The sequence below is a fragment of the Amblyomma americanum genome, chromosome 9 (assembly GCF_052857255.1).
Source record: "Amblyomma americanum isolate KBUSLIRL-KWMA chromosome 9, ASM5285725v1, whole genome shotgun sequence".
NCBI lineage: Eukaryota > Metazoa > Arthropoda > Arachnida > Ixodida > Ixodidae > Amblyomma > Amblyomma americanum.
In genome coordinates this window covers 121,588,558-121,613,227 of record NC_135505.1, presented here as the reverse complement: position 1 = coordinate 121,613,227, position 24,670 = coordinate 121,588,558, and the positions used below count along the sequence as shown (strand labels likewise).

At 47.4% G+C, this 24,670-nt stretch overlaps 1 protein-coding gene across 1 annotated transcript; it reads right to left on the bottom strand.

The window, feature by feature from the left end:
• Window positions 1-3,260: 3,260 nt before the first annotated feature.
• On the bottom strand, window positions 3,261-11,109 carry LOC144103634 (histone-lysine N-methyltransferase PRDM9-like). Its single transcript, XM_077636301.1, has 4 exons — window positions 10,903-11,109; window positions 9,992-10,244; window positions 5,764-5,929; window positions 3,261-4,965 (listed from the first exon to the last, which is right to left on the bottom strand). Exons 1-4 carry the CDS (start codon window positions 11,107-11,109, stop codon window positions 4,455-4,457), a joined length of 1,137 nt encoding a protein of 378 aa, XP_077492427.1. The 3' UTR covers window positions 3,261-4,454.
• Window positions 11,110-24,670: the final 13,561 nt, after the last annotated feature.

The window sequence follows — 24,670 nt, the reverse complement described above, 5'->3', positions numbered from 1 at the left end:
TTTTTCAACTCCTTTGTCTCGGGTACAATGCGCACTGCAGCTCCGTAAACAGGCCAACACGTATTTCTGTTCGCTACAGCATTAAAGGAGACTGGAAGGGCCCCACACGCCGGGCCACCCTTTTCTGGGAAGAGGGGAGCGATGCTTTTTTGCCTTCCGCGCACGGTCCGCCTTCTCTCCTCCGCTCTGCTTTGCCTTGCGGCATGCAGGTTCTGTTACAGTGGCTAGAGCAGCCACAGTAGTTCTGTTCAGCTCGACTCTCGGCAGGTGTCTTCCCAGAAATACGTCTCGAAGGCGGCGTGTGCGGCTGGGAATTCGTCCGAAATGTCGAATGAGAAACGTGACAGAGGCTGAAAGGGCGTACTCCTTTTGTTGTGGGAAGGAAGTGTCTGCATGGCTGTTCTGGGAGGGCGGGGGCGCTTGGGGCTTTTTTTTTTTTACCCCTTGCCCTTCAGCCGATTTGCATGACGTGGACAAGGGGCGCTTATGGCCGATTCACGCGACGGACTGTTCGCCCCCGGCCCGCGCATCATGTGTTCGTGCGTCACCAAATCGAGAGGCGTACTGTCGGCCCGCGAACTGGACAACCAAGGAAGCTCAAGTGCATCTCCCCTCGCGGGAATTAGCGGCGGCCCGCGAAGATGCGCGCGCCAGCTCTGGCAACCACTGCTCTTGCCAGTATTTCGGCTGCCGCATTTCGCTGAGTGGCGTCCAGCTGGCGCGCCGTTTGGACAAGCTGCACTGCGTTCGCTACCATGACGAAGTGATCGACTCGGCTAGCAAGACGGCCCAAGCCATTGAGGAATTGGACAAAGGGCCGCACCTGCACCATTCAATCGCAGTCATGGGTCGGGAGGAAAAATCAGTTTGACCAGCGTTGCCAGACGCTTCTATCCCGGCCGCGGCGGTCGAATTTCGATGGAGGCGAAATTCCAGAGGCCCGTGTACTGTGGGATGTCAGTGCACGTTAAAGAACCCCAGGTGGTCGAAATTTCCGGAGCCCTTCACTACGGCGTCTCTCGTAGCCTGAGTCGCTTTGGAACGTTAAACCCCCATAAATCATAAACCAAAATATTGGCTTTTGTGGACTGCAATGCTTGGCCAATAGGGGAGCGTGCCATCGCTTATTTTCAGCAAACTTTGCATTTAGATGGTTTTCTGCTTGCTTGTTACGATTTATAGACAGGATATTGAATGATAGGACATTCTTGATTATTGAACGTTTGTTTTTTCATTATTTTTTGGCCAAAAGTTGTGGTTCTGAAGTCGGTAGCTCTCCGCCCTGTGATGCTTAGAGCACCCATGGTGGTAGATGGTCTCGAGGAAGGTCCATGCAAACTCCCATAGGCGAGACCCCAGCTTTCCCTCTAGTTAACAGTAAGGAACTCTATGGTGCCTTCCCATTAGAAGAGGTAAGGGACCGAAGCATCTTTCTAGCCCTTTCCTGCCCATGGGAAAATTATTGGTTCTTGGTTGGTATAGGAAATATTTTTGTTCCTTTAATGGAACGTGCTTCATACTCAAGCATATAGTATCATTGTTGCGAGGAAGAAATTCTCTTTTCACTGCCGTTAGTCTCAATGAACAAGTTTAATCGAAAAAATACGGGAAAAAAATTTACACAAAATTTCCAACTACATTGAACAAACTGTAAAAAACGTCATTTCTTCATACACACAAAATGCTAAAGAAATTTGTGTGCACGTTTTGTTTAGGACAGATCTGTGCAATATTTCACAAAATTTCGGCTTTCTATGTACCGAACTTATGGAGGGGCAAAAAAAAAAAAAGCAAACCACTTCGCGGAACTGCGGAGCGCGATGCCGAGGCCTGGATGTCCTACAGGGGAAAACACGACACTCTGCGCGGCCGCCGGCAAATGGTCCCTCCCGAAAGACGTTGACAACCTGCAGATAAGAAATCTGACCTTCAGCACACAGAGGATATCTGCCGATCAGCGTGCGAGCGCAGCGGAACTAAAATCCGACGGTGCTAAAATCCGACGAACCGAAGGTGTCCTCCGAGTCGCTGCTGCTATCATTGTCAAAAACGTCGCTCACAGATGTATCTGGATCGATGGAAGCGCGCCGTTTGCGCGGAGCAGAAGCGCGCGATGTCAACGCCATCATGGACATGAGAGAGGATCGCCCATGGAGGAAGGAAACAGGGAAACTTCCTCCGTGGGTCAGTGGTTAGGGCGCTCGACTACTGATCCGGAGTTCCCGGGTTCGAACCCGACCGCGGCGGCTGCGTTTTTATGGAGGAAAAACGCTAAGGCGCCCGTGTGCTGTGCGATGTCAGTGCACGTTAAAGATCCCCAGGTGGTCGAAATTATTCCGGAGCCCTCCACTACGGCACCTATTCTTCCTTTCTTCTTTCACTCCCTCCTTTATCCCTTCCCTTAAGGCGCGGTTCAGGTGTCCAAAGATGTATGAGACAGATACTGCGCCATTTCCTTTCCCCCAAAAACCAATTATTATTATTATCCTCCATGGGATCGCCAAACTCATGGATGCCCAACTTAAAGGCGTCGTTAGAACCACCGCGCGACGAAAACGCGAAACAAGAACCGAAACTGAAAAAATATTTTTATTACTTACTGGATGGCGCTGGTTGTCCATAAACGCTTGCGAAGCGCGTAAATACGAATTTGCAACCATATAGTTAGCGGGCTATCGATGGTAATAGCTTCGGCGGTGATAGGCGTGCTCCCGAGCACGAAAAAAAAAAGCTTTTTTTTTTCTCCTTCAAGAGATGCGTACCAGTCTTGCACCCCGAAAAGTGCCAGCTGCCAAGGAACACGGATAGCGGATGACGGTTTCATTTCGTTTGGCCATATGCGAGGTGTTCCAGCTAAACGAGTCTCCGGCTGAGTTTTGTCTTTGCAAGGGGCGCGGGATATACGATAAGCGAATTTTCATTTGGTGCTCTCCAGCAGCACCACCGTAATGCAGTATTTTTTGAATTCCGCTTTTCTTTTAGATTTCTTAAATAAAGCTGCTCAGACGGTACCTTCTTAAAATCACTTCAGCTGGCTGTTTTGAAGCGAAAAGCTTCACTGCGAAAGTAAGAGCCGAGCTTCGTGTGAGCCGAACTGGTGAGTTATGCGAAAATAAAAGGTCAAACTTTGTGCAACAAGTATTTTTTGTAAGCAAACTTTGCTTACACTTAGCCCTGAAGCGCTGAGCCCTTACAGCAGGGGCGGATACTTGACAATGTAATAGATGATATAATATCAAACAACAGAAACATTTCTTGCACGGAAAAGATTTATTAAACTCAAAGTGACAAACACGAAAATGACAAGAGGAAACCACAGATATAGCAAAGCACGTTGACCATGCACTGTTCTTTTTTTTTTCAGGTATACTTCTGTAGTTGCGTTAGTACCTGATGGAAACAACATTAGAAGGTATAAAAAGAGGAATGAAGCAGAAGCGGACAAAACTACGCGCCTTTCTAGTAGATGCTGTGCCAGTAATGATTGACGATTAACACTGCGATCTGTTATGGGAGAGTTAAAAGTTCTCGGTTCGAAAGATGCTTCTTCTGAGCTCAGTTCGCACTCCGATGATGGAAACAGCTCATCCACTTCACCCATTGCGTTCGCCTGAGACATGATGTGTTTTCGGTGCCTGCATGCTACTTAACAAAGCTAAAAAATGGTAGTTTCTGGTCAACGTCTCCCACCGGTCCCCCTGCAATGAAGAATGCCCAGTCGGCCACTCTTTATGGAGATCACAGGACTAACACAACACCGTGCCGTACAGCTTTTCCAGCCATCAGAATGGAAGTGGCTGAACAACGTACGGATACCGGGCGTTCATCCCCTCAGTGGTGCTGTGCCTAACGTAACGGCTGTCATCGTGTATCCAGAGGTCTCCCAAATTGAGTGGTGGCCACTGCCAGAATCACCGTTGCACTATTTATAGTACACTGCCCTTATGAAATGTTGTCAGAGTCCCAGTCATTTAAATGAGTGACTCAGGAGGAGCAGTTGCCAACAGGCCCCTATAAGTCTAATGCCACCTGTACTTTCACCTGACCCACCCACACACCGTGCGGCGTCCATAAAAAATAATGGCCGAGGACAATTGCGTTTCTGGACCACTCGGCCCTTTAGCGAAGTCGCGGGCGGAAGAGGTTTGTGGTGCGCCTTTTCTCGGCATGACCTGCCCTACATGACCATAGCGTTATCCGGTACTGCAAAATACTTTATGCTTACATATGTTCTCGAAGCCAAGGAATAGTGGAATTAAAATGACTTTTCTTTTCAAACCGGTTCCCCAGTAAATTTTTTTTTTGTAATTTTTCAGCTGAGGAATTTTTCTTCTAGTGAGCACTTCTGGAGGAGACTTTTTTACGGAGGCTATTTTTCCGGGGATATATCTTCCGGCGGCATTTTTTTCCCGGATATTTTTCCTTCACTTGTGTCAGTGCATAATACCGCAAGTTCACTGCTCGTTGGACTGCTGTTCCTCTTCCCCCGTAGAGCCATGCATGGCGCGCACGTGTCTTCTCATATTGCGCAGGGCAAAGAACCGCTTGCCACAGTGCGGGCATTGCACCTTGTGCTCGCGTTGGTGCACCTCTTTCTCGTGTCTTGTGGCATGGCTGCGCTGCTTGAACATCAGTCCACACTGCAAGCAGGCATGGTGCTTCTCTCCAGAGTGCGCTGACATGTGCTTCTTTAGGCTACTTTTAAGGTAGAAACCCTTCCCGCAGGTGCAACACACGAGCGACTTCTCCTTGCCGCCAATTGAGTGTCGTAGTTTGCGGTGGCGAGTCAGGCTACCAGCTTGGGTGAAGCGCTGGCCGCAGTCCTTGCACTCGTGTAGTCTCTCCCCCCGGTGGGCTGACAGGTGGTTGTCGAGGTTGCACCGCACCTTGAAGCCCTTCCCGCACTCCTCGCACACGAAGGGCCGCTCGCCCGTGTGGGTCCGCTCGTGTCTGGTGTGGGAGGTTCTGTTTTGGAAGGGATCAAAGGAGGAATAGAGAGAGGGCACATTTTGATCAGCATCAATAGCCTTGTTGACATGAACACGACAGCGACGGGCCGAGTTGAAACGCGCCAGATGTCGGGCTATCCATCCCGACCCGACCGCGTTTATATGAACCCGTTTCCTGTCGGCTAGAGATAGCCGCTACCACTAGAGTCGAGCAAGCAAACCATGCGCAGACGCTAGAAGAGGAGCGGGAACGCCGAGGCTTGTGCAACGCCGCCAGACCAGAGACGTGGCAGTAGAGGAGGCACACGCGGCAGCGGATACATGCTCTTTCCAACCGGGTCGGGCCGAGTCAAACCCCCCCCCCCACCCCCCTGCAGTCGGGTGGTCCAGCTCGACTCGACGGTAATATAGATCGACCCCGTAGCTACAGATGCTTCTAGTTCACTCTACCCTAGCGTTTACATTATCCCAAGAACCGGTTTTCAGCCCGACAGCCTAGTCGACCCAACTTTAGTCGGGCTTATGTAAACGCCCAGAATGATAGCTGAGAAGTCAAGAGCTGGGATACCCACTGCATAAAGCACAGACCACCTGATGTCATTCGGGAGCATTGAAAGAACCGGTTTTTTTTTTCTCAACTACACCGAAGTAAGATTCGCGCTTCCCTCTTGTAGCAAGAAACTATCAGCCTTTGTCCTCCACCCAGTTTATTTCAGTTTCGAAAATAAAAATATCCATAAAAACTATCTTTCTTTGGGGGTGATCTGCTTATCACCGACGCTAAACAACGAGGAGAGGTCACACTTCCGCTTACTTGACATTGGTGGAGTAGGGGCAGAATCTGCAGCTGTACTTCCCTTCAGGCTTCGGCGGGTGCATGTTCCGCCGGTGCTCCTCCAAGAGATCTTCCTTGGAGAAGAAGTCAGTGCATATCTCACAGGCGAAGAACTGGACAGGGGTGTGCTTACTCTTTCTGTCCTCTGCAAATAAAACAAAATGTCGAGCGACGCACTTGTGCCGAGTGCTTACTTGAGGGCACTTTAATTTCAGCACAGCCAGTGTTCTAAGCCGCCAGTCATCAGAAACACATGACGACCAACGAGGTGAAGTAGTTTCTCACAACTCTTTCACAGGTTTTTTTTTGTTCTAAAAATAATAACCACGGCTCGTGTTTAGGGGCTGATCACGCGACGTCGTGGAAACCATTTCGTTATGCAGCTCGTTGCTTCAGTGGTGCAGGTCGCAGCAGGCGGCGATCACCGTTTAGACACGCCAACATGAAGACCACTACAGCTCTAAAGAATATTACGTCGAGGAAAAACTAGTTCGTGGTATGCTGTTTCAGACTGCAGCCCCACCTGTAGTTTCTTTAAATCGCGATTCCTTTTAGTGTGACATAAAGTGCAGCAAGAACGTGTCCATTTGAACGTTTATTTCGTTACGCTACCCCCTCTCTCTTTTGATAAGCGCTTAGTTAACGAAGTTGCCCACAATATCCGCGTTCTACGACTCCGTTATGCATTTTTTAATTGGACCAATACAGATTTACCTGAAAAAATAAATGCCAGATCAGTGAATATTCCAACTTATTTCGTCTTTTGGAATTACAGCCACTTAGCCAAGGTGGCGTTGACTTTTTCGGATCTTGCTGCCCTAAGAAAGTTAGATCGTCTCAGCCTCTTTTACGAAAGTTATATAATAATAATAATAATAATAATAATAATAATAATAATAATAATAATAATAATAATAATAATGACAATTATTTTATTTTGTCACCGTCAATAGCAATACAGGCGAGACGGGCCGGTCGAAACATTTAGATAACTTGTAGGACTGTGCCTAAAAAAGATAGTGACCATGAATCATGCGTATATAGACAAAGAAATCAAATAACAATTAATATGAAAAGAGCACACTAAGAGTAAGTCGGTCCAAAACAAATTGAAATTAGCATAAAGGCACCAAATCTAACAACGCAAAACAGATTGCACTAATCTAAAACTAAGTTTGCCATTCGTTCTTCGATTATTCTCTCAGCTCTCCTCTAGAGCTAGCCATAAAGATTTCAGCGGGCAGTTTGTTGAGAGTAACCGGAACATAAGCGCAACACCTGGCTGCACCATATTTCGTGTTTGAACGAGGAAGAATGTAACGGCTATGTTTTCGAAGTTGTCCCGTCAGGGTAGTTTCCTGTTTAAATTCACAGTACCAATATTGCTTAAGGACAACTTTATCAATGAATAAGGATTTGACTTTTGGGAGCCCTAGTTCACAGAAGATATTTTAGCTGACAAAATGGGTATGTTATAAGCAAAGTTTTAATAATATTCTTTAAAATGCTGTTGATCCTGCATATCCAACAATCCAAGCAAAAGGCAACGATGGTAATACCGTATCTTAACACACTGCACACCATACCATGTACAATCGTTTCTTTTTAGAGATAAAGACACAAAACTTTTGATAATAAACAACACCGTGCCAATGACCTCAATTTAGGACAAGCATTAGATAAGTGGTGGTGTAAGCTTCTGTCGAAAGACACTCCTAGATACTTAACACATTCTACATATTCAATAGGTGAACATTTACAAGAAAGACAGAGTGAAATATGTAAGTAAATAGGAACATTAATAACGGTTGTCTTTAGTGGAAAACGAAAACAGACGAGCTGTATTTCTTGGGCGTTGACAGCAATTCCACTGTCAGCAATCCTGCGCATTGTATTGTAAATGTAATTTTGCAACAAACCAGAGGCCATTTTGTAGGATAGATGCTTTGCAAGTAATGCTGTGTCATCAGTATATTGGAACACTAAACATTTGGAAATAGCCAAAGGGAAGTATTCACAAAATATTACAGAACAATGGAAATAAAATTGACCCCTGAGGTACACCCGCATTCAGTGGCAATTTACAACTGAAAACGCCCTTATTAACGGTAGCGATCACTTATAAAGATTGCTGAGGTAGTTTTCGAGAATGTGGTAAAAAGGCCCATGTAAACCTGAGAAATACAGCTTGCTTAACAAGATTTGATGGTTCAGAGAGTCAAATGCTTTCGCTATATCCACGAAGAGAGCACACGCGAAAAGAGTTTTATCAAACACTGAAAACAGTTAATCCGAAAATTTGTCAAGAAGGGCAACAGTACCAAACCCAGAGACAAAGCCACACTGGCAGTCATTTAGGACAGAAAATTTGTTAACAAAAGAAGACAGTGCAAAAAAGAAAATTTTCCAAGATCTGGGTAATTACCGGTAGGAAATTACAGGTAGGTAGGAAGAAATTGGCCGGTAGTTTTCAATCTTATCTTTATGTCCTGACTTGTGTAGGGGTGAAACAACTACAGTTTTCAGGCGTTCAGGAATTTCATCACCCTCCAAAAAAAACATTCATTATGCAAAAGAGAATATCTGACAGAGCATTAAAGTTCCTGCGAAGGATGTGTAATCATATTCGATCATATTCAGTAAACTTGTTAGGGCGGAAACTGAAAAGAATTGCTTCCAGTTCACATTTAAAGACCCTAGGAAGAAAAGCTGACCCAGGTATGGATTGCATTAACGAACTAGACCTAGTAGTTGGAGTAACAGCCCTTTGCGGCGCTTTTACAAAGCGCCTGTTGAAAGCATCTGCTACTGCTGGCGGAGGCTGACGAAAAGAATCGAAAACGAAACATTTAATAGAATTCATACCTCTGAGATAATTTACTAACGACCAAGTTTTGCTCACATTATTTGAAGAATGCTGGAATTTATAAAGAAAGTAAGGGCGCGTGGCACCGCGCAAAAGGGCGACAACCCTGTTTCTTGCTGACTTGTATTCTAAATGCAGAGATAAATTTCTCGTACCTCTTTTGCACCGCTTCAACAAACTATCACTATAGGAAATTGCATTAACAATTTCTGGCCTCATCTAGCACTGACACTTTCTCGTGCTAATTTAGTTACCAACCAAGTGCACTGCAAATCAGTTTTTCAGCTGCATACAAAACATTTCATAGAGGTTGCCCACTGAAATTTCGTTAGTTAACGAAGCCCAATAAATGAAGCGATAAGATTATAAAGCTTGGATTAATTGACAATAGGGAAAAGGCATTCGCGCTGACCAGAAGCTGTTACCGTATTAGGGATTCCAGACGTGTTAGGTGAAGCAAGACGGCCAGCTAAGAAATAGTGGTCGGCCAACCTTTGCAAAATCGTACATGACCGAAATGAGCAGTCTGGAGCTCTGACCGCTATGTGATCTAGGCGTGACCGCACCAGTCTGTTATTAACTAACTCCACTTTATTAGGAGCTCCAATTGTACATTCTAGACCATAAGCTGCCAGCTTCAATAGGTAATCACAAACACATACTTTCGTAGGGAAAAAAGGTTGATATTCAGGTCCCCAGTCAAACAGAATTGGTTGACGGCACTCCACCGCAGCAATGTTTGTTCAAGATCAATAAGAAACCGTGAAAGGCTGGAGGAGGGCCGTCGATAAAGAGATAACAGTTGCATAGGAAATTACTTTTTTACAGACTTTGAGCATTAGAAACTCAGCATGCTGAAAAGATTCATCTACAGGAAAAACAACACAGTTGTCATTCACAAAAACAGCAATACCGCCGCCACGACGTCCATTTCGTGTATTAGAATGGGCCGAAAATCCCTGCAAAGCGAGTGCATCAAGGCAAGCCTGAGAAACATGGGTTTCAGTTACAACAAACACGTCAACATGGCCAGCTGCAGATTCAGCTATACACTAGGTTGCAATATTCATGGACTATTATTCATAGAGATTATTAGGATTATTCATAGACAGAATAAACATAGACCTATATCCAGCATTTGGTTAGTAAAAGCCACTACGCAAGTTTTCGCGGTAAACTCTAGGTTGTCACGCATTTCATCACGTCACAGGGGCATTCTAATATCTCAGGCATCGTGTTCGATTGGTGGGTCATTAATTTTTCATTACAAGCCCACACACACCTTTACGAACCTGTCCACATGAGGCGGTTCACCACCGCGGGAAATGACATACCCCTCACCGTTCACAGTCGACCGCGAACCTTGTGGCTTGCTGAGCAGCCACCGCTCCCGGGAGCCCGATGGGTGGCATGACACGAGGAGCTCCTCACCCGTGCCCACAGCCTTGGATGTCCGGTAGTAGATGTTTCCGTGACGCATGTATGCCACCAAGTTCTGTTCCTGCGGGCTGGCCGCGCAGTTCACGTAGCGCATCCAGTTGGAACTCTCGAGTCGACGACCATCCACCAGGAACACCTTGCCATTCTCGTGTACCTGGGCACACCACGAAGAAATTCAGCTGTGGGTTCAACCACCAGTTTAAGCTGAAGGATGCCCTGAAACTTCTCTTTGATGACTGCGTAAATTGTTCACTTTCGTCTCAGCTGGACACTGCTATTGAGCTGGGAACTAAAAAGGAGGAGCAGGGGTGGTATATTCACTGTCATTAATGCATCCCGAGAAAACTTCGGTATAAGCACTCCAATGGGAATGCGCATATCATTCACGAATAAAATTACCGGACGGAGCTGAACACACAGAAGTTTCTCCGCATTTCATGATAAGGGGATAAGGCTACTGTCAAGAAAATATTTTACCTTTAGAACTGCTATTCAAGAGAAAGAAATGGGCTTGGACAGGGTATGTAATGCAAAGACAAGGTAACCGATGGTCCTTATAGGTAACGGACTGGGTTCCAAGAGAAGGCAAGTTTAGCACGGGTGGCATAAAGTTAGGCAGCCGATGAGACTAAGTTTGCGCCCACAGTTAGAGCAGGACATGCCCTGCAATTGGAGATATGGGAGGGGCCTTTGCCCTGCAGTGGGCATAGTAAGGCTGATGATAATGATGCAAGCTGTTATTCTGCAAGAATGAAGAGCTCCTAGTCAAGTTGCTGCCTCAGAGTTTGTAATAGGCCTTGAGTGAAACGTACCTGCCAGGAGTAGGGATTTTCCTCACCGTTACCCTCCACCTTCACGCCCTGGTAGGGGCCGAAGTAGACCCTTTTGGGCAATGGTTTTAACGTGAACACCCCAAACTGAGTGCACTTGAGGTGGCAGCGGCGGATGGACAGATCTTGGGGGAGGGTCTTGTTGGCACGCAGCGGGTCCCCTGCTTCCACCTGCGAGAGACACGCCATCTAGTGGATGCTGGCAGTGCTCGTCGCTTCTGTTTTTTACACCATGAGAAAAGCAAACGAACTGTAGCGCTCTCGCTTGGTGGACATAAACTTCTGGACTCGAGAACTCTGTTCATGTGCATTTGCATGAACACGGCAGCCCCAGAAAATTGCTTGCATTTTTTTTCGGAAAATTAAACAAGCAGCAATTGTCTGGAATACCAGCACATACCTCAACCGTGCCTTGAGGGAACTGAGGAAGCTAATATTAAAAGAAGAAACGGAGAGACATAGCTGCCCTACTGGAGTTAACCAGAGCAATTTCGACCACCTGGGGATCTTAACGTGCACAGACATTGCACAGCACAAGACTGCCTTTTGAGTTATAGAAACGTATGGTGAATTGAAAAGATGCCTTGTTATGCAAGTGGTGTTAAACATGACAAAATGAAGGGCGCACAAACTATCACCCGCGGTTGTCCGCTGAGCAACGGATGAGAAAAAAGATCAAGGATGAGGTGAAAGGGAAAAGACTGTCTCTCAGGTGAGTTGATCTGTAATGGAGAAGCTTGAAGAGCTTGAAAGACACTGATGGACATGGAGATACGTATAGTGCACGTGTTGTCAGCTTCGTATATCTGTGTCTTTTCAGCGATACAAGTTTAGACAGGAAAGAACAGAGGAAGGCCCGCCACTGCAGACAGCTTACATGATGTATGCATGCTACCCTACAGGGAGGGGCATTCTGGAATCACAGACCAACATCTCCACTCGGACTGGCCACGGTGGCTCAGGAGTACGCGAATTCGGCTACTCAGGTGGAGTATCCGGTAGTGAACCCGACCGCGGCGGCCGCAACGCCAAGGCCACCGTTACTGTGCGATGTTTGTGCACAATCTCCACGTGTACAAAATCGTTCTGAAATCCTAAACTAAGGCATGTCTTTCTTCTTTCGCTGCCGAGAAGAAATACAGTTACTGGGTCTTTCATTTCCGTATTTCCCGTCGCCTCGCATGCAGGTTGAAAGCAAACAGATGCCAACGGAACCATAAGTACCCTTTCACATTCAACATGCACTGTTTGGACTCACCTCGATGTCCTTTGCGTGTATCAATGGCCCGTGTTCAGGGCAGTCACCGGGGTGATCGGTCCGACAGTCATCGCAAACTGCAAGCAGAGTGCCCAGGCTGGGGTTTCAAAGAAGGCAATGATGGAGCCAACATTCTGCATGCAATGCTTGCTGACTCAAGTGAAGACGAGGTGCAGGATTAATATTGACTATGCATGAACACGAAATATGCGTATCAATTTGTGTTTAACGCTCATCACGTTATGAATGAAAAAAGGCATCATTCAACGAGCATCTTGGAAGTGTGAGACATTAGCATCATAACGTGTTTGCCAACTGACTGCTCCGAAACATAAAAGAAACAGCCAGAAATAACAGCCAAAAAGATTCTGCTCTCAAGACGTAGTGCCATTGTGGACATGCCATCCTGCGTGGCCGATGTCCACGCATGCAGTTACTAACTCCTAGGAAATTTCTTTACAACGATGTGTGCGTTTTTCCCATCGTAATGTTGGAAGCCAGGGAGCGGTTTTCGCAGACAGCTCACACAGGTATTCCTTGTCGGAGTTCTGTTTGCACTCCATGAAGCGGACTGTCTTTCGTTGGTGTCTCGGGTGGCCAGACTTGCCGGAATGCTCACTGGAGGAGGCTGCGAATAATGAAGGATAGTTGCTTTAAGCATTCTTTTCCAAAGAATCCCACCAGCACTTTTAAGTGCTCGGTACAATTTCGTGCAAAGATGAAGACTGCAGGCTGCTATCTGTTATCAGGTGTCTCTCATGGCAGACTTAGTTATAGGAAGCAAAGGAGAAACAGCTGCCCTACGCACAATAAAAAAAATCAAAATGTGAATTACACTGAATTTCGTTTCAGAACTTTCACTGGACCCTTTGTTCAGAAAAAATAATTCATGGCCGGAGTGGCGAGGCGTTGCTTATTGCTTCACAACCCAGTGTCCTGTATGAGTCACGTCAGTGGGATACACAAAGGGAGCTTGACTCTAACATCCTCATATCTGTACAAACATTTGTGTTTGCGCAGTGTCCCATAATGCGCTTATCTCAGCAGGAGCTTCGCTGCACATGTTTGAGTTTATTTCTCACAGCAAGTACAGAGCATGTACAAGGTCATGGTGTGGTGAGGGAGACGGGAAAGAAGGTGTGTCAAAGCAGCTTGAGAGGCTCCGGTCTCCCCGTAACTGTGTCTTTGCGGCTTTTAGTGACCATCTATGAACACTATTTCTCCTAGAACCACTCCTGCCAGCTTCAATTGTTCTTTCATCCGCACGTGCTGGAAGGTCCTAGTTCCTTTCACCTTGCAACTTCTACCTGACCTCAGCCCTATCATTCGGTCGGAATAGGGTTACTGGAAGGTGTTCCATGAAGACCTCTCACCGCAAAAGCTTCTGTCAAAAAACATAGCCCTGGGAAACACAAAAGTATAAGATACGACTCCAGTATGCAATGGTGAATGCCCTTCAATGTAGGGCCTGCAGCCAATGGCCTCAATTGAATTTGATGACGTCCCGGTTAATCTCTTCGCACCTGTTAGCCACCTGGTTCGTCATATAGTCCAATAGGCGATTAAGTGCGATGTCATGACACTTTGTTGTCCCCGTTCGCAGGAGGGCTTCCATTACTGAGCTGTATTCGACTATAATCGTAAGAAGTCCTTGGATTGCCACTTTTGTAATAATCGGACTACAGACATGTATTGCGTCGAGAACAAACCGCGTCAACTCTGTGTGCTCCCGCGCACTGCCTGGCGGGCGGAAATTTGCGATAATGCCATTCAAACTGGGCTCACTTAATCAGGGAGGACACTTAATGGAGAGTTTTAAAGAGCAGAACCAAGGGTCGAATCCCCCGCTTACGCTGCGTATGGCAGCCTTGCGGTGAATCCTCGCGAGAGCATTAGAATAGGGGGCACGACGCATCTGGGTTACGTTATGCGCTTGATGTGTCATTTATCCTGAAAAGTGAAACGCTGATTTGTAAATATCGCCAATTTATTTTATTTCCATCTTTCTCGATGTAGGCATCTTAAAATTAGAGAGGTTTTGCAGCCAGGATTTTGTGGTGCTAGCATCTTTAGGCAAATAATAACCTTCAAGCACCAACCGTTTTCCGCGAACAGGAAGTGGCAACGATGAATTGGTGGTAAGGCGAGCTGCCTTCGCTTGGCTGGGCACCGCCACGCCGCCCGATTCTATTCAGCGTTAGGGGGCCATGCTATTTCGCCGGTTTCGCGTTAGCCGCACCCACTAACGCAAAGACGCAAGAAGCGTATGCCTTCTGCACATGCGCACTGGCCGTCCCTAATTCCCTATCCCCCTGATTGATAAAATCACCCTATTCTAGAATTCTGGCCTTCGCTTCAGAAATCTCCACACTCACAGGAGGGATGGCTAGAGGACACCTGGCCGCTGTCTTTGACGTCTTCTGCGTAGCTGATCTTGATGGCGCGCTTGGGGTAGCGCATGTAGTGAGCTCCAACTGCGCCACTTCCTGAGAAGATGGGATATCACGGGTTACAACATCCCATGACTACACACGCCCCATGACTACACAGGCGTTAGGAGGCCTGCAGTAAGGCAAGATTAGTCTAGCAGCTTTGCATATAGATTAAGCCTTCACGCATTCTAGGAACAGCTGCATTGATCAGGTTGGGCATATCATTCATCCTCTACTCACTAGATAAGAGAAGTCTGAAGGCAAGCCGAAGGCATTCAACCTGTACCAGTGAATGCGCAGAAAAGTGAGAATTTGATAATTATACTTAAACAAAGCCAGGCAAATAAACTTTGTGAAGTCTGTAAGAACTGGCTCCGTTAAAATCGTGCACATCTTGGTTTCCTTGGAGGCAAAGGTGTGGCGGCGGCAGTGGTATCATAATCCATCATCTGCCACGATGTTTGGACGAAACGTCGGGCTCGCCTTTTCTTATTTTTCTCCACTTGTTTTACCAGCCTGTTTCTCGTCCGACATTGCCAGGGACGCGCTTCCATTTTCTTCATGCTTCTTTCAGCCGCTAACGGCCGATTCACACGACGGTCCGCTCGCCCGCGGCCCGCGCATCACGCGTTCATGCGCCACTAAAAACACGCCTGCGATCCGATGACGCCAAGCGGATGCGACGGACCAAAAGAGCAGACGACGCGCTGGGTGTGCCACTGTTGCCAGATTATTTTAAAGCGTCTGGCAACGCTGGTCAAACCGGTTGTCCCTCCCGACCAATGGCTGCGATTGACAGCATCCCTGTTTTCCACAGAGCTCTCTCTGTTTCCTTAACCTTTTTCTTAACTGATAATTGCTGATTTGCCCCCTCACTGCTGTCCAGATATTTGCTTGTCGATTTTCTAGTTCGCTTTCTCCATTTCGTGTCGACATTCTTTATATACGGGTATCTGAAAACTTTCCTAGCCCACTGCTTTTCCCCCATTTTTCTCAATCGTTCCTCAAATGCTATCTTACTGCTGGCCTCTCTGCTCTCGAAAGACGCCCATCCCCTATCACCCTGTACCCCCTGATTTGGTGTATTGCCATGTGCTCTCAAAGCTAATATCCCTACTCCCCGTTGTTTAATTTCTAACCTTGCCTGAACATCTGGTCTTGTCAAAACAGCGCGCCAGCTGGACGCCACTCAGCGAAATGTGGCAGCCGAAATACTGGCTAGAGCGGTGGTGCCACAGCTGGCGCACGCATCTTCGTGGGCAGCCGCTAATACCCACGAGGGGAGAAGCACTTGAACTTCCTTAGTTGTCGAGTCCGCGGGCCGACAGCCCGCCTCTCGATTTGGTGACGCACGAACACATAATGTGCGGGCCGCGGGCGAACGGACCGTCGTGCGAATCGGCCATAAGGTGGCAGTTTATAATAATAATAATAATAATAATAATAATAATAATAATAATAATAATAATAATAATAATAATAATAATAATAATAATTGGTTTTTGGGGAAAGGAAATGGCGCAGTATCTGTCTCATATATTGTTGGACACCTGAACCGCGCCGTAAGGGAAGGGATAAAGGAAGGAGTGAAAGAAGAAAGATGTGCCGTAGTGGAGGGCTCCGGAATAATTTCGACCAACCGGGGATCTTTAACGTGCACTGACATCGCACAGCACACGGGCGCCTTAGCGTTTTGCCTCCATAAAAACGCAGCCGCCGCGGTCGGGTTCGAACCCGGGAACTCCGGATCAGTAGCCAAGCGCGCTAACCACTGAGCCACCGCGGCGGGTTGGCACGTTTTTTGTGCGTTCACTTCCTTGTTCTTTCGGCACTTACCCGAAAGCGGAAAGAAACTACTTTAATAACGCAGACAGTCTGACGCTATATTTGGTGCCTACACGAGTGCGGCCTTTACCCGCATAAGTACGGTAGGTGTATTGCTTGCGCGCTGATCTTATAAAGACACAATTGGAAAGAAAATCAGCAGTTGGTAACACGGTCCGCGGCGTAAAATAACTGCACTTACCAATTATAACAGCGACTAAAATCAACCTTTTAATGTTGGGCTGCAACAAACAAGCCAGAACGATCAAAATCCTTGAGCCTACAATTTCGACTCGTGATTGGCTGCTTGTTTAGGTAAACAGAAAAGTTTCATCACGGGTCTACATTTTCTCACGAAGAAATTCTGTTCGGTGCTCCGTAATGTGGGCGGAGCTTTACTGCAGACTTAATTGTGTTCTTCTATAGTCTATCTGCAGCGTATACGTTAGTCACATATATATGCAGTAATAGAAAAGGCAATGTAGCTGTGGTATGAAGCGGCAGCCAACGGGCCATTCGAGTAATAGTTCAAATTAGCGCTCAAAATTTGTTTTTGACTAGCGGGGGAAAACGCTGTGAGCGAGTGAGCAGACGACAATTATTTTCCAAGAAGCGTTTGCGGTTATTCATCCGCATTGCGCATTATATTCGAGAAATGAAGGTATAATTGTAAAGTTATGGCCATTCATATTGCTAAAGCCGTGTTTAATCTAGACCAGAATGGACTGAATCTTGATGAAAAAATCTGTTTTCTGCAAACTTCCGCCTTAAAATATAACCAATATACTTCATCAGCTCAGTGTATAAGCACTGCACTGCTTTCATGCAGCTGTGATACGCTACGTTCGTAGCATGAACAAAGCACCGAATAGAAAGGCACTGCCGACACGATGTCGTGGCGTAAGCAGAGTACGCCGCTGAGACGGGTCATTGGGCTGAAACTCGTTACCAACCTGCAGAATGCACACAATCACTGTTTTTCGAACTCTTTACGTGTTGGCAGAAACAACATGTTTGCTGTTTGGAATGTTCGCACATCGCAGAAGAACAGAATATGCTCATTTTTGACGCGTATCTTATGCTGCAAACCACTGCGATTGCACGCGCCGAGCAGAGTGATCACCGGCACACCGCTTCATTACCCCGCCGCGGTGGCTGTGGTTAGGGCGCTCGACTACTGATCCGGAGTTCCCGGGTTCGAACCCGACTCCGGCGGCTGCGTTTTTATGGAGGAAAAACGCTAAGGCGCTCGTGTGCTGTGCGATGTCAGTGCACGTTAAAGATCCCCAAGTGGTCGAAATTATTCCAGAGCCCTCCCCTACGGCACCTCTTCCTTTCTTCTTTCACTCCCTCCTTTATCCCTTCCCTTACGGCGTGGTTCAGGTGTCCAATGATATATGAGACAGATACTGCGCCATTTCCTTTCCCCCAAAACCAATTATTAATTATTATTACGCCGCTTCAGGAAGAGGCCGCGTGGCGCCGCCACCGTCGCTGGAACGACAGGATAGTCTGGCAACACTCTAACCTGGCAACACTGGGAATTTTGGAGTATCGCAACACTGGGATAGCAGTCGACGGGTATATCTCACGAAACCCTACCGCCGATGCGTCTCTGCTGCTCTTCAGGTTTACAACCTGGAGAGAATCACAAGCCCCATAGGCGTGCGCAGAGATGGGCTCATGGCCCCTCTATTATACTTTGGGAAGGGGGCGCGAATTTTGTCCCATACTGTTATCTGCTACCAACGAGACATGAACGAACGCCACCATGAACATTGCCCCCTATCCCACTTATGCTGATACCTACTGCGCAAACACATGACAACTGAATCCGTGACTCCACACACCGCGCAACTGGTCCAGAAGCTCGCGTGACGGGGCGCCGCGAAAAGTTCGGCACAGGTGTCAGCAGCTCACCGTTTGTTGTGTGGCTGCAGTCGGGAAGCTCGACACGCATCCGATGCCGGGTAGAAGGACGGTGGCGTGATGCGCGAAGCTCCATGCCGGCTTCCAGCGAGTGCAGGCGCTGCTTCACTGCTCTTCGACACGCACTATACACAGCACTGCGCTCGCGCACAAATAGAAACACTGCCGGCACGGCGCAGCAATGACAAACGCATCAAGGGAAACACTCAATGCGGAAAGGGTCACCGAATCAGCCTGGACGGAAGTAGCCTGCCCTTTCCTCCCTCTTGCGGGAGGGGTGGAGTGTTGGCGTCATTTACAGGGCAGAACAAAGCAGTGAACGACGCATACGCCCCACTAAAAGTGCTTGGTGGCTGAATACTATGCGTATCTTCAAGTCCTTCGCCCCGTCGGGTGCAGTGCCACTGCAGCTTTGTGAACAGCCCAAAACGTACTTCTGTTCGCTACTGCTGTAAAGAATACTAGACGGGCCCCAAGCGCGGGACCTCCCTTTTCTGGGAAGAGGGGGCCCCGATGCTTTTTTTTTTTTTTTGCCTTCCGCGCGTGGTCCGCTTTCTCTCCTCTGCAGTGTTCCTTAATTGCTTTGTGGAAGGCTCTGTTCGTCTCCTCTCCCACGCCGGCGTCATGTGTCGGTAGAGAGAGGGTTCGCGAAAGCGGCTTGCCTGGCTAGGAATCCGTCGAACATGTCGAAAGAGAGACATGGGGGGAGGATGAAAGGGTCTGTTCTATTTGGTGTGGGGTGGAAGTGTCAGCATATGGCTGGGCCCAGCGGGCTGCGGCGCTTGGGGTTTTTTTTTTAGCTTTCCCCCTTCAGCCGGTGTGCATGACGCTACCAAGGGGCGCTTCACTGGCAGTGTTAAGGAGGAACACTCTCCGGTCTCTCTATCTGTTGTGAATTCCACGCGGCCGTTGACCGTGGCGCCGTAGCAAGGGGCGCACGCGCTTGGTTTTGCCTTGGAAGCCTCCATCACTGTCGCCGGCTCTGCGGCGTCGGTCTCTTTGCGTTGTGTCCCTTCATATGTTAGTAATTTCAGTGCAACAACAGCTTAGACATAGTTTGGTTTTGTGCCGGTGGCCTTCGAAATCCGGCCCTCGCTCGTCACCCCTGCCTCTGTTTCTAGGCTTGCGTCGATGGCCTGGCGCTGTAAATCCTAACGTGTTGTAGTTTGCTACAGTCAACGACCGTAGCGGTGGTGGTTACCTTTGTGCTTGCAGCCTTCTTGTAATTTGGGACTCGACGAAAGTGTACGCTGTCCCGCACATCTTTCAGTTAGCAGCGGCGTTTATCTCCATACGGCGACGCCTGCTCTTCGTCTCTTTGGGAGCTATTTCGTGGACACGTGTTTAGCACACCGTACCGCATCGCATGCCTTATACCCCTAAAGTGTTTAGCCTACGCCAGTAGCAGACGTACATCCTAGTGATGATAATTAATGGCTGCTAATTATTCTTAGGCTAAGAATAAAAACATAAATATCACATCAGCGTTTGTAAAGTGAACACGTTAACATGTTAACTCTATCGCTAACAAACAATGAACGTGATTTCTTGCCGACGTCGATACCACTTCCATCCGACAAGACTAGTCATTCCACATGCACCACGGTTGCATTTAGGCTGCTCCTTTCAGCTTGTTCATGGTCTTCTCAGACCGCTAGTGCAATCTGTGCTGTTCGTTTTTGTATTTGTTTTATGTTCATTTAGTGTGTGTGTGTGTGTGTGTGTGTGTGTGTGTGTGTGTGTGTGTGTGTGTGTGTGTGTGTGTGTGTGTGTGTGTGTGTGTGTGTGTGTGTGTGTGTGTGTGTGTGTGTGTGTGTGTGTGTGTGTGTGTGTGTGTGTGTGTGTGTCGCACCGCGCCAAGGCTCCTTCATGCCCTACAGCGTTCTACATGGTCATGGTCAGCTACTTTTAATAAGCTTGCTGTCATGGAGAGAAATTGTACCCACGCAACGGTTTCAATGAGAGCCGCGTGCTCGGAGGAACCGATTGGAGTGTGGATGAGTTGAGAAGGAGGGCCTTCGAGAGCTCGAATCAGCTATGCTGGTTTCAAGCGAGGTGTTCAATGCGCAGCTGTTTTCTGGGTGTCCGGCTGAGAACCACTATGAATGATCGTGCGCTGCCTCGCCTACCCTAACCGGCTGGGCAACTTGGAGCACATGTTCAACTGGCACAGCTCAGCAATACAAATCATTGCGTCCAAGACACTGGCGCACATAGAGTACAACCTTCTCGCCGACCTGACGACCCAGAAGTCGTTTATGTTGAATTGCAATGGCAGATCCGAATAAAGTTTTTCTGCTCTGTTGCGAGCAATCGTATGCCAAGGCAAAATCTGATGGCGAGTTGTCTGTTCCAATCCAGATCGTGATCAGACGTCGATCCCGGACTGCTCTGTGGAGTAGCGATATTTGTTTCACCGAAATCGGCATGTTTGGCCGAAACCTCGCGTGATGTTTTCTTTTCTTGCGCGTATGCTTCCTTTCATGAACGGTTGCGGCTGCTTCCTTCCTATCGCTGCATAGAAGCAACACTCAAGAAACATTTTTCACTGCTTTCTGGACTGTTAGCCACGTGCAGCGCCATCTCTGCCGAAACGCACAATGATAATTACTGCAGAACTGGATAATACAGCGCTACGGAAGACAAGACAAGATAATGACAAACACCAGCGCTAACTAACAACCAAATGGTTTATTGCTACAGGTGAGGCAGCATATCGTTACGGGAATAAACCCCCAGGGCACGGCGTACGCCGACCAAGTGCCCTGCGCGGCAGAAGATGAGGCGCGGAGGAGCGAGCGCGCAGACGAGGATAAAGATTGGGGACCATCGCCGGTGTTCAACAACAACAACAACAACAACAACAACAACAACAACAACAATAACAACAACAACGGTGTTCCTTCGGCTCTCCGCCTTTGTGTGCTTTCCTTTGGGACGGACCGTCGTCCAGTTGCAATATAAAGGAAACGGCATGAGTAAAACACAATAAAAAATGAGAATAAGATACCGCACAACCATAGAACACGATTGAAAACAAGCCGAGTCACTGAGTAAGGTATACGCATGCTCCTTAGGAAATTGATGTATCGACAGGCTGCTGATACATGTGTTACCTAGTTTTTGTATATGGCAGGCCTCTGAAATGAGCCTCCCGGTCTCATCGTTATATCGGGTTATGATAGTGGTCCGATTGAGGTGCGCTTCGCAATTTTGATACTCTGCGCAATCACACTCTTCTGGAATGATAATTACGCTTGGGAGAATTATGAATTGGTTAAAAACTATTTATTAGTTGTCCCAAGTATAATTATTTTTTGCTTTGTTCGCGTCCGCATAAATGAATAAAACAAACTGTTCAAAAGGGTCCCTGACATGATTTTCATGAACATATTCTACTGTAACGGATATGCAGTGGTGGTCTTTGTGGGTACACTCGCCTCAAATCTGAAAGCTCTGCGTAAACACTATAATTTAGAAATCACTTTTAAAAAACGATGCTCGCAGCAGCTCGCAACGGATTAGGACGACACACCTCACCGCGCGTTCCCTGTCCCGATGACGTCACTCCAGAATAACCAGGCTTCAAGCTCGCCCCATCTTGCGCTACCATTGCCATATTTCCGCTACCATGCAGCATATATATAAGAACTGCTTGGTGGCGGAAATATGGCAATGCTTGCACAAAGTTTGGATGGTAACGAGCCGCTATGAAATGAATGGGAATAGTTATTTCTGATAAAAAAGTTACAAAGCAAGGCCCACGTATCGTCATGCATGAGCGACATTTTCGATTAAATTTTTTGCTGTCGGAAAAAGCGCGCGAGCTGAGCTCAGTGCATGCAGCCTGTGCTGTGCGCTGAGTACGGCGTTGCGTTGGCCATTACTTCGAATCATGCTACTCGCTTCCATTCTCGCTGTCCCCATATCTGCTGATTTTTGCCCGTATATCCACACAAGTGCCCCTGTGCAAGGGTATGTCTACCCATCCTCAACCGGTGCCTTTGTTATCTGGGTAGTTGCACCTGTGTGGACGCCACATAGGAAACGGGTTATTAATAGGTAGCTACCGCTGTAAAACCTGAGAACATGTTGGACCACACCTCACCAACAGAGGTATATGCTCATCTGGATAGCACAGAAGCAGCGATGAAATTGCGATTGTATACGCGTAGATTATAGCCTCAATGAATACATGGGCTTGTATGAAACCTCTCCTCACAGCAGCGTAACGAGAAGGTGCTGAGTGCATAAGCAAAGCTCTACAGTAGAGTTCAATAGGGGTACCACGGGTTAGGTTGAAATGTTGCTGTATTAAGATCACTTTAAGTTTGCATTTAGGGATCGCTGCTTGCTGCCACCCAAATTTCTCCCCCAGGCCCTGGCTGCAAAATGTGCTCCTTTGCACAACTGCTCAGCCTTCACCCATGGTACGGTGGGGCAACAAGACTACTTCTCCAGGCACATGTGGCACTACGTGCTCAAGTACCGGGTGATGGTAGATGCTAAGCGCATAGTGTGCCAGCTTGATGGGCCAGTAAGTCTGTTCTCTCGTGTTTCAATTGCAGAACCTAACCTAGCAATGATGTTTTCCATATTGAGTGTTTAGCATTTGCACAGCTCAAGTCTAATATATGCTTGTTCATCTCTCTCAAATACACAGATGTATCAGAAAAATTACGCGTGGTTAAGCACCAATCAGATGCAGAAAACTGGTGCAGTGTGTGTTATCAGCACATTATGTCACGACAAGAAATGAAGGAGGCCTTCCCTAATACATAAAATAACAACAGTATGTTAGTATGCGTTGCTTTACTGAAGGAGAAACTGCGGGCCCATTTTTAATTACTTTCTATTATTATATAACATCCCAAAACCTTGGCCCCTACTCTGACCACCCGTCTCTGTCTCCCTTTGTGCGTGCTCGCACGCTCTTGTGTGTGAAAGCAGTCAATAATGGTACTCATAAAAGGTGAAATCCTCAGTCTAACTGCGAAGTGACGGTAAAATATATATTGGTCGAGCGGGGTTTCTCGGGACAACCTGGATCGCAGAAGTCTCACCGGTGGCAATGCACAGCTTGCGCATTGCGAGGATGTGTGGCAGATTAATACATTGTGTGGTCAGCTGTGACATTAGCCTATTAAAGTGGAAAACATTCTATAGGAAGCTATGTGAAACAATTTTCGCCGAGCCTATGTACCGAGCCTTATACTCTGGAGGCCCAGGCAGTGACGTCCTTAAACGGGTTAAAAATATGAATGTGCCGTCAGGGACAAAAACGTTTTTCAAGCTGCACACAAGCACTTTGAGTGTGAAATCATTTCAAAAGGCTAAGGGGCTCTTTCTTCCATGGGGATCACTTTGCCTAATATGCAAGCAGCCGGAAACCAGAGATAACGTTTTTCTTCATTGTTAGGAGGGGGTTTATTTCTGGGATGTCCTCCAAAGGACCTTAAAGAAAGAATTACCGCCAATGAATCAGGTTTCTGCCTAGAGATTACGAAGGTGGCTTAGCAGAAGACCCTGTTATGCTCGTGGGCCTTCACAGTATACGGCGTTCTCGAATGGCGGGGTACTACAGTAGTACTACACTGTAGTACAACTGTGACTCGGACGCGAGGCCAGCTGGAATGCATTGTCGGGAAAGCATGCACAAGTTTTGTGAGATACTACAATCGGAATCGTGTGTTCCTGAGTAGTTGTCAAAATTGGAACCTTTCACGCGTCTCAGAGCATTTTAACCTGATAATGCTTAACCAAAGTGGGTTGTAGGTTACTATTGCTAGTTTGTTTTGGTTTTTGGAGTACTTTTTTGGTTGACCTCTATCGAACTCCGTCAGTAAAGAAAAAAAATGGCATTAGCATAGCGCTTTTGTTCACAGGCTTGCAAAGCTCATCTGTTCGCGCCGCCGCGGCTTCGATTGCCAGTCCCGGCAATATTTATTTCTTTTCATCATTTATTCAGGGCCATGCTTCGGCGTTGAAATGAGCCTTAGATTCGGTGACCGTTGGCTTCCTTTATGAATTTCTTGTAACAGCCGCACCCCGCGAACATTACGAATAATAGCGGTCCAAAGTCGTGTGTATCTGGTATTTCCCTATAGTTAACTTTCTTGCCCTCCTACTGATGGGATGGCCGGATTGGGCTAGTCGGTTGCTCCTCGCAAGCGGTGAATGACGATGGCACGCTGGCCGGTGATCGAATATACGGCGGTTAGCGGTACGAAGAGCACTTCGGGTCTTCGTCCGCTCGTCCGGCGACACGCTGTCGGTTGGGGCAGCAATTCCAACTTCTTAAGACAAA

Coding starts and splice junctions, on each gene's coding strand:
- LOC144103634 (XM_077636301.1), bottom strand. CDS start 11,109: ATGGCGTGTCTCTCGCAGGTGGAAGCAGGGGACCCGCTGCGTGCCAAC. Junction 10,245..10,902: donor AAAATCCCTACTCCTGGCAG/GTACGTTTCACT, acceptor TGGTGTGCCCAG/GTACACGAGAATGGCAAGGT. Junction 4,966..5,763: donor CCCTACTCCACCAATGTCAA/GTAAGCGGAAGT, acceptor CTTCCAAAACAG/AACCTCCCACACCAGACACG.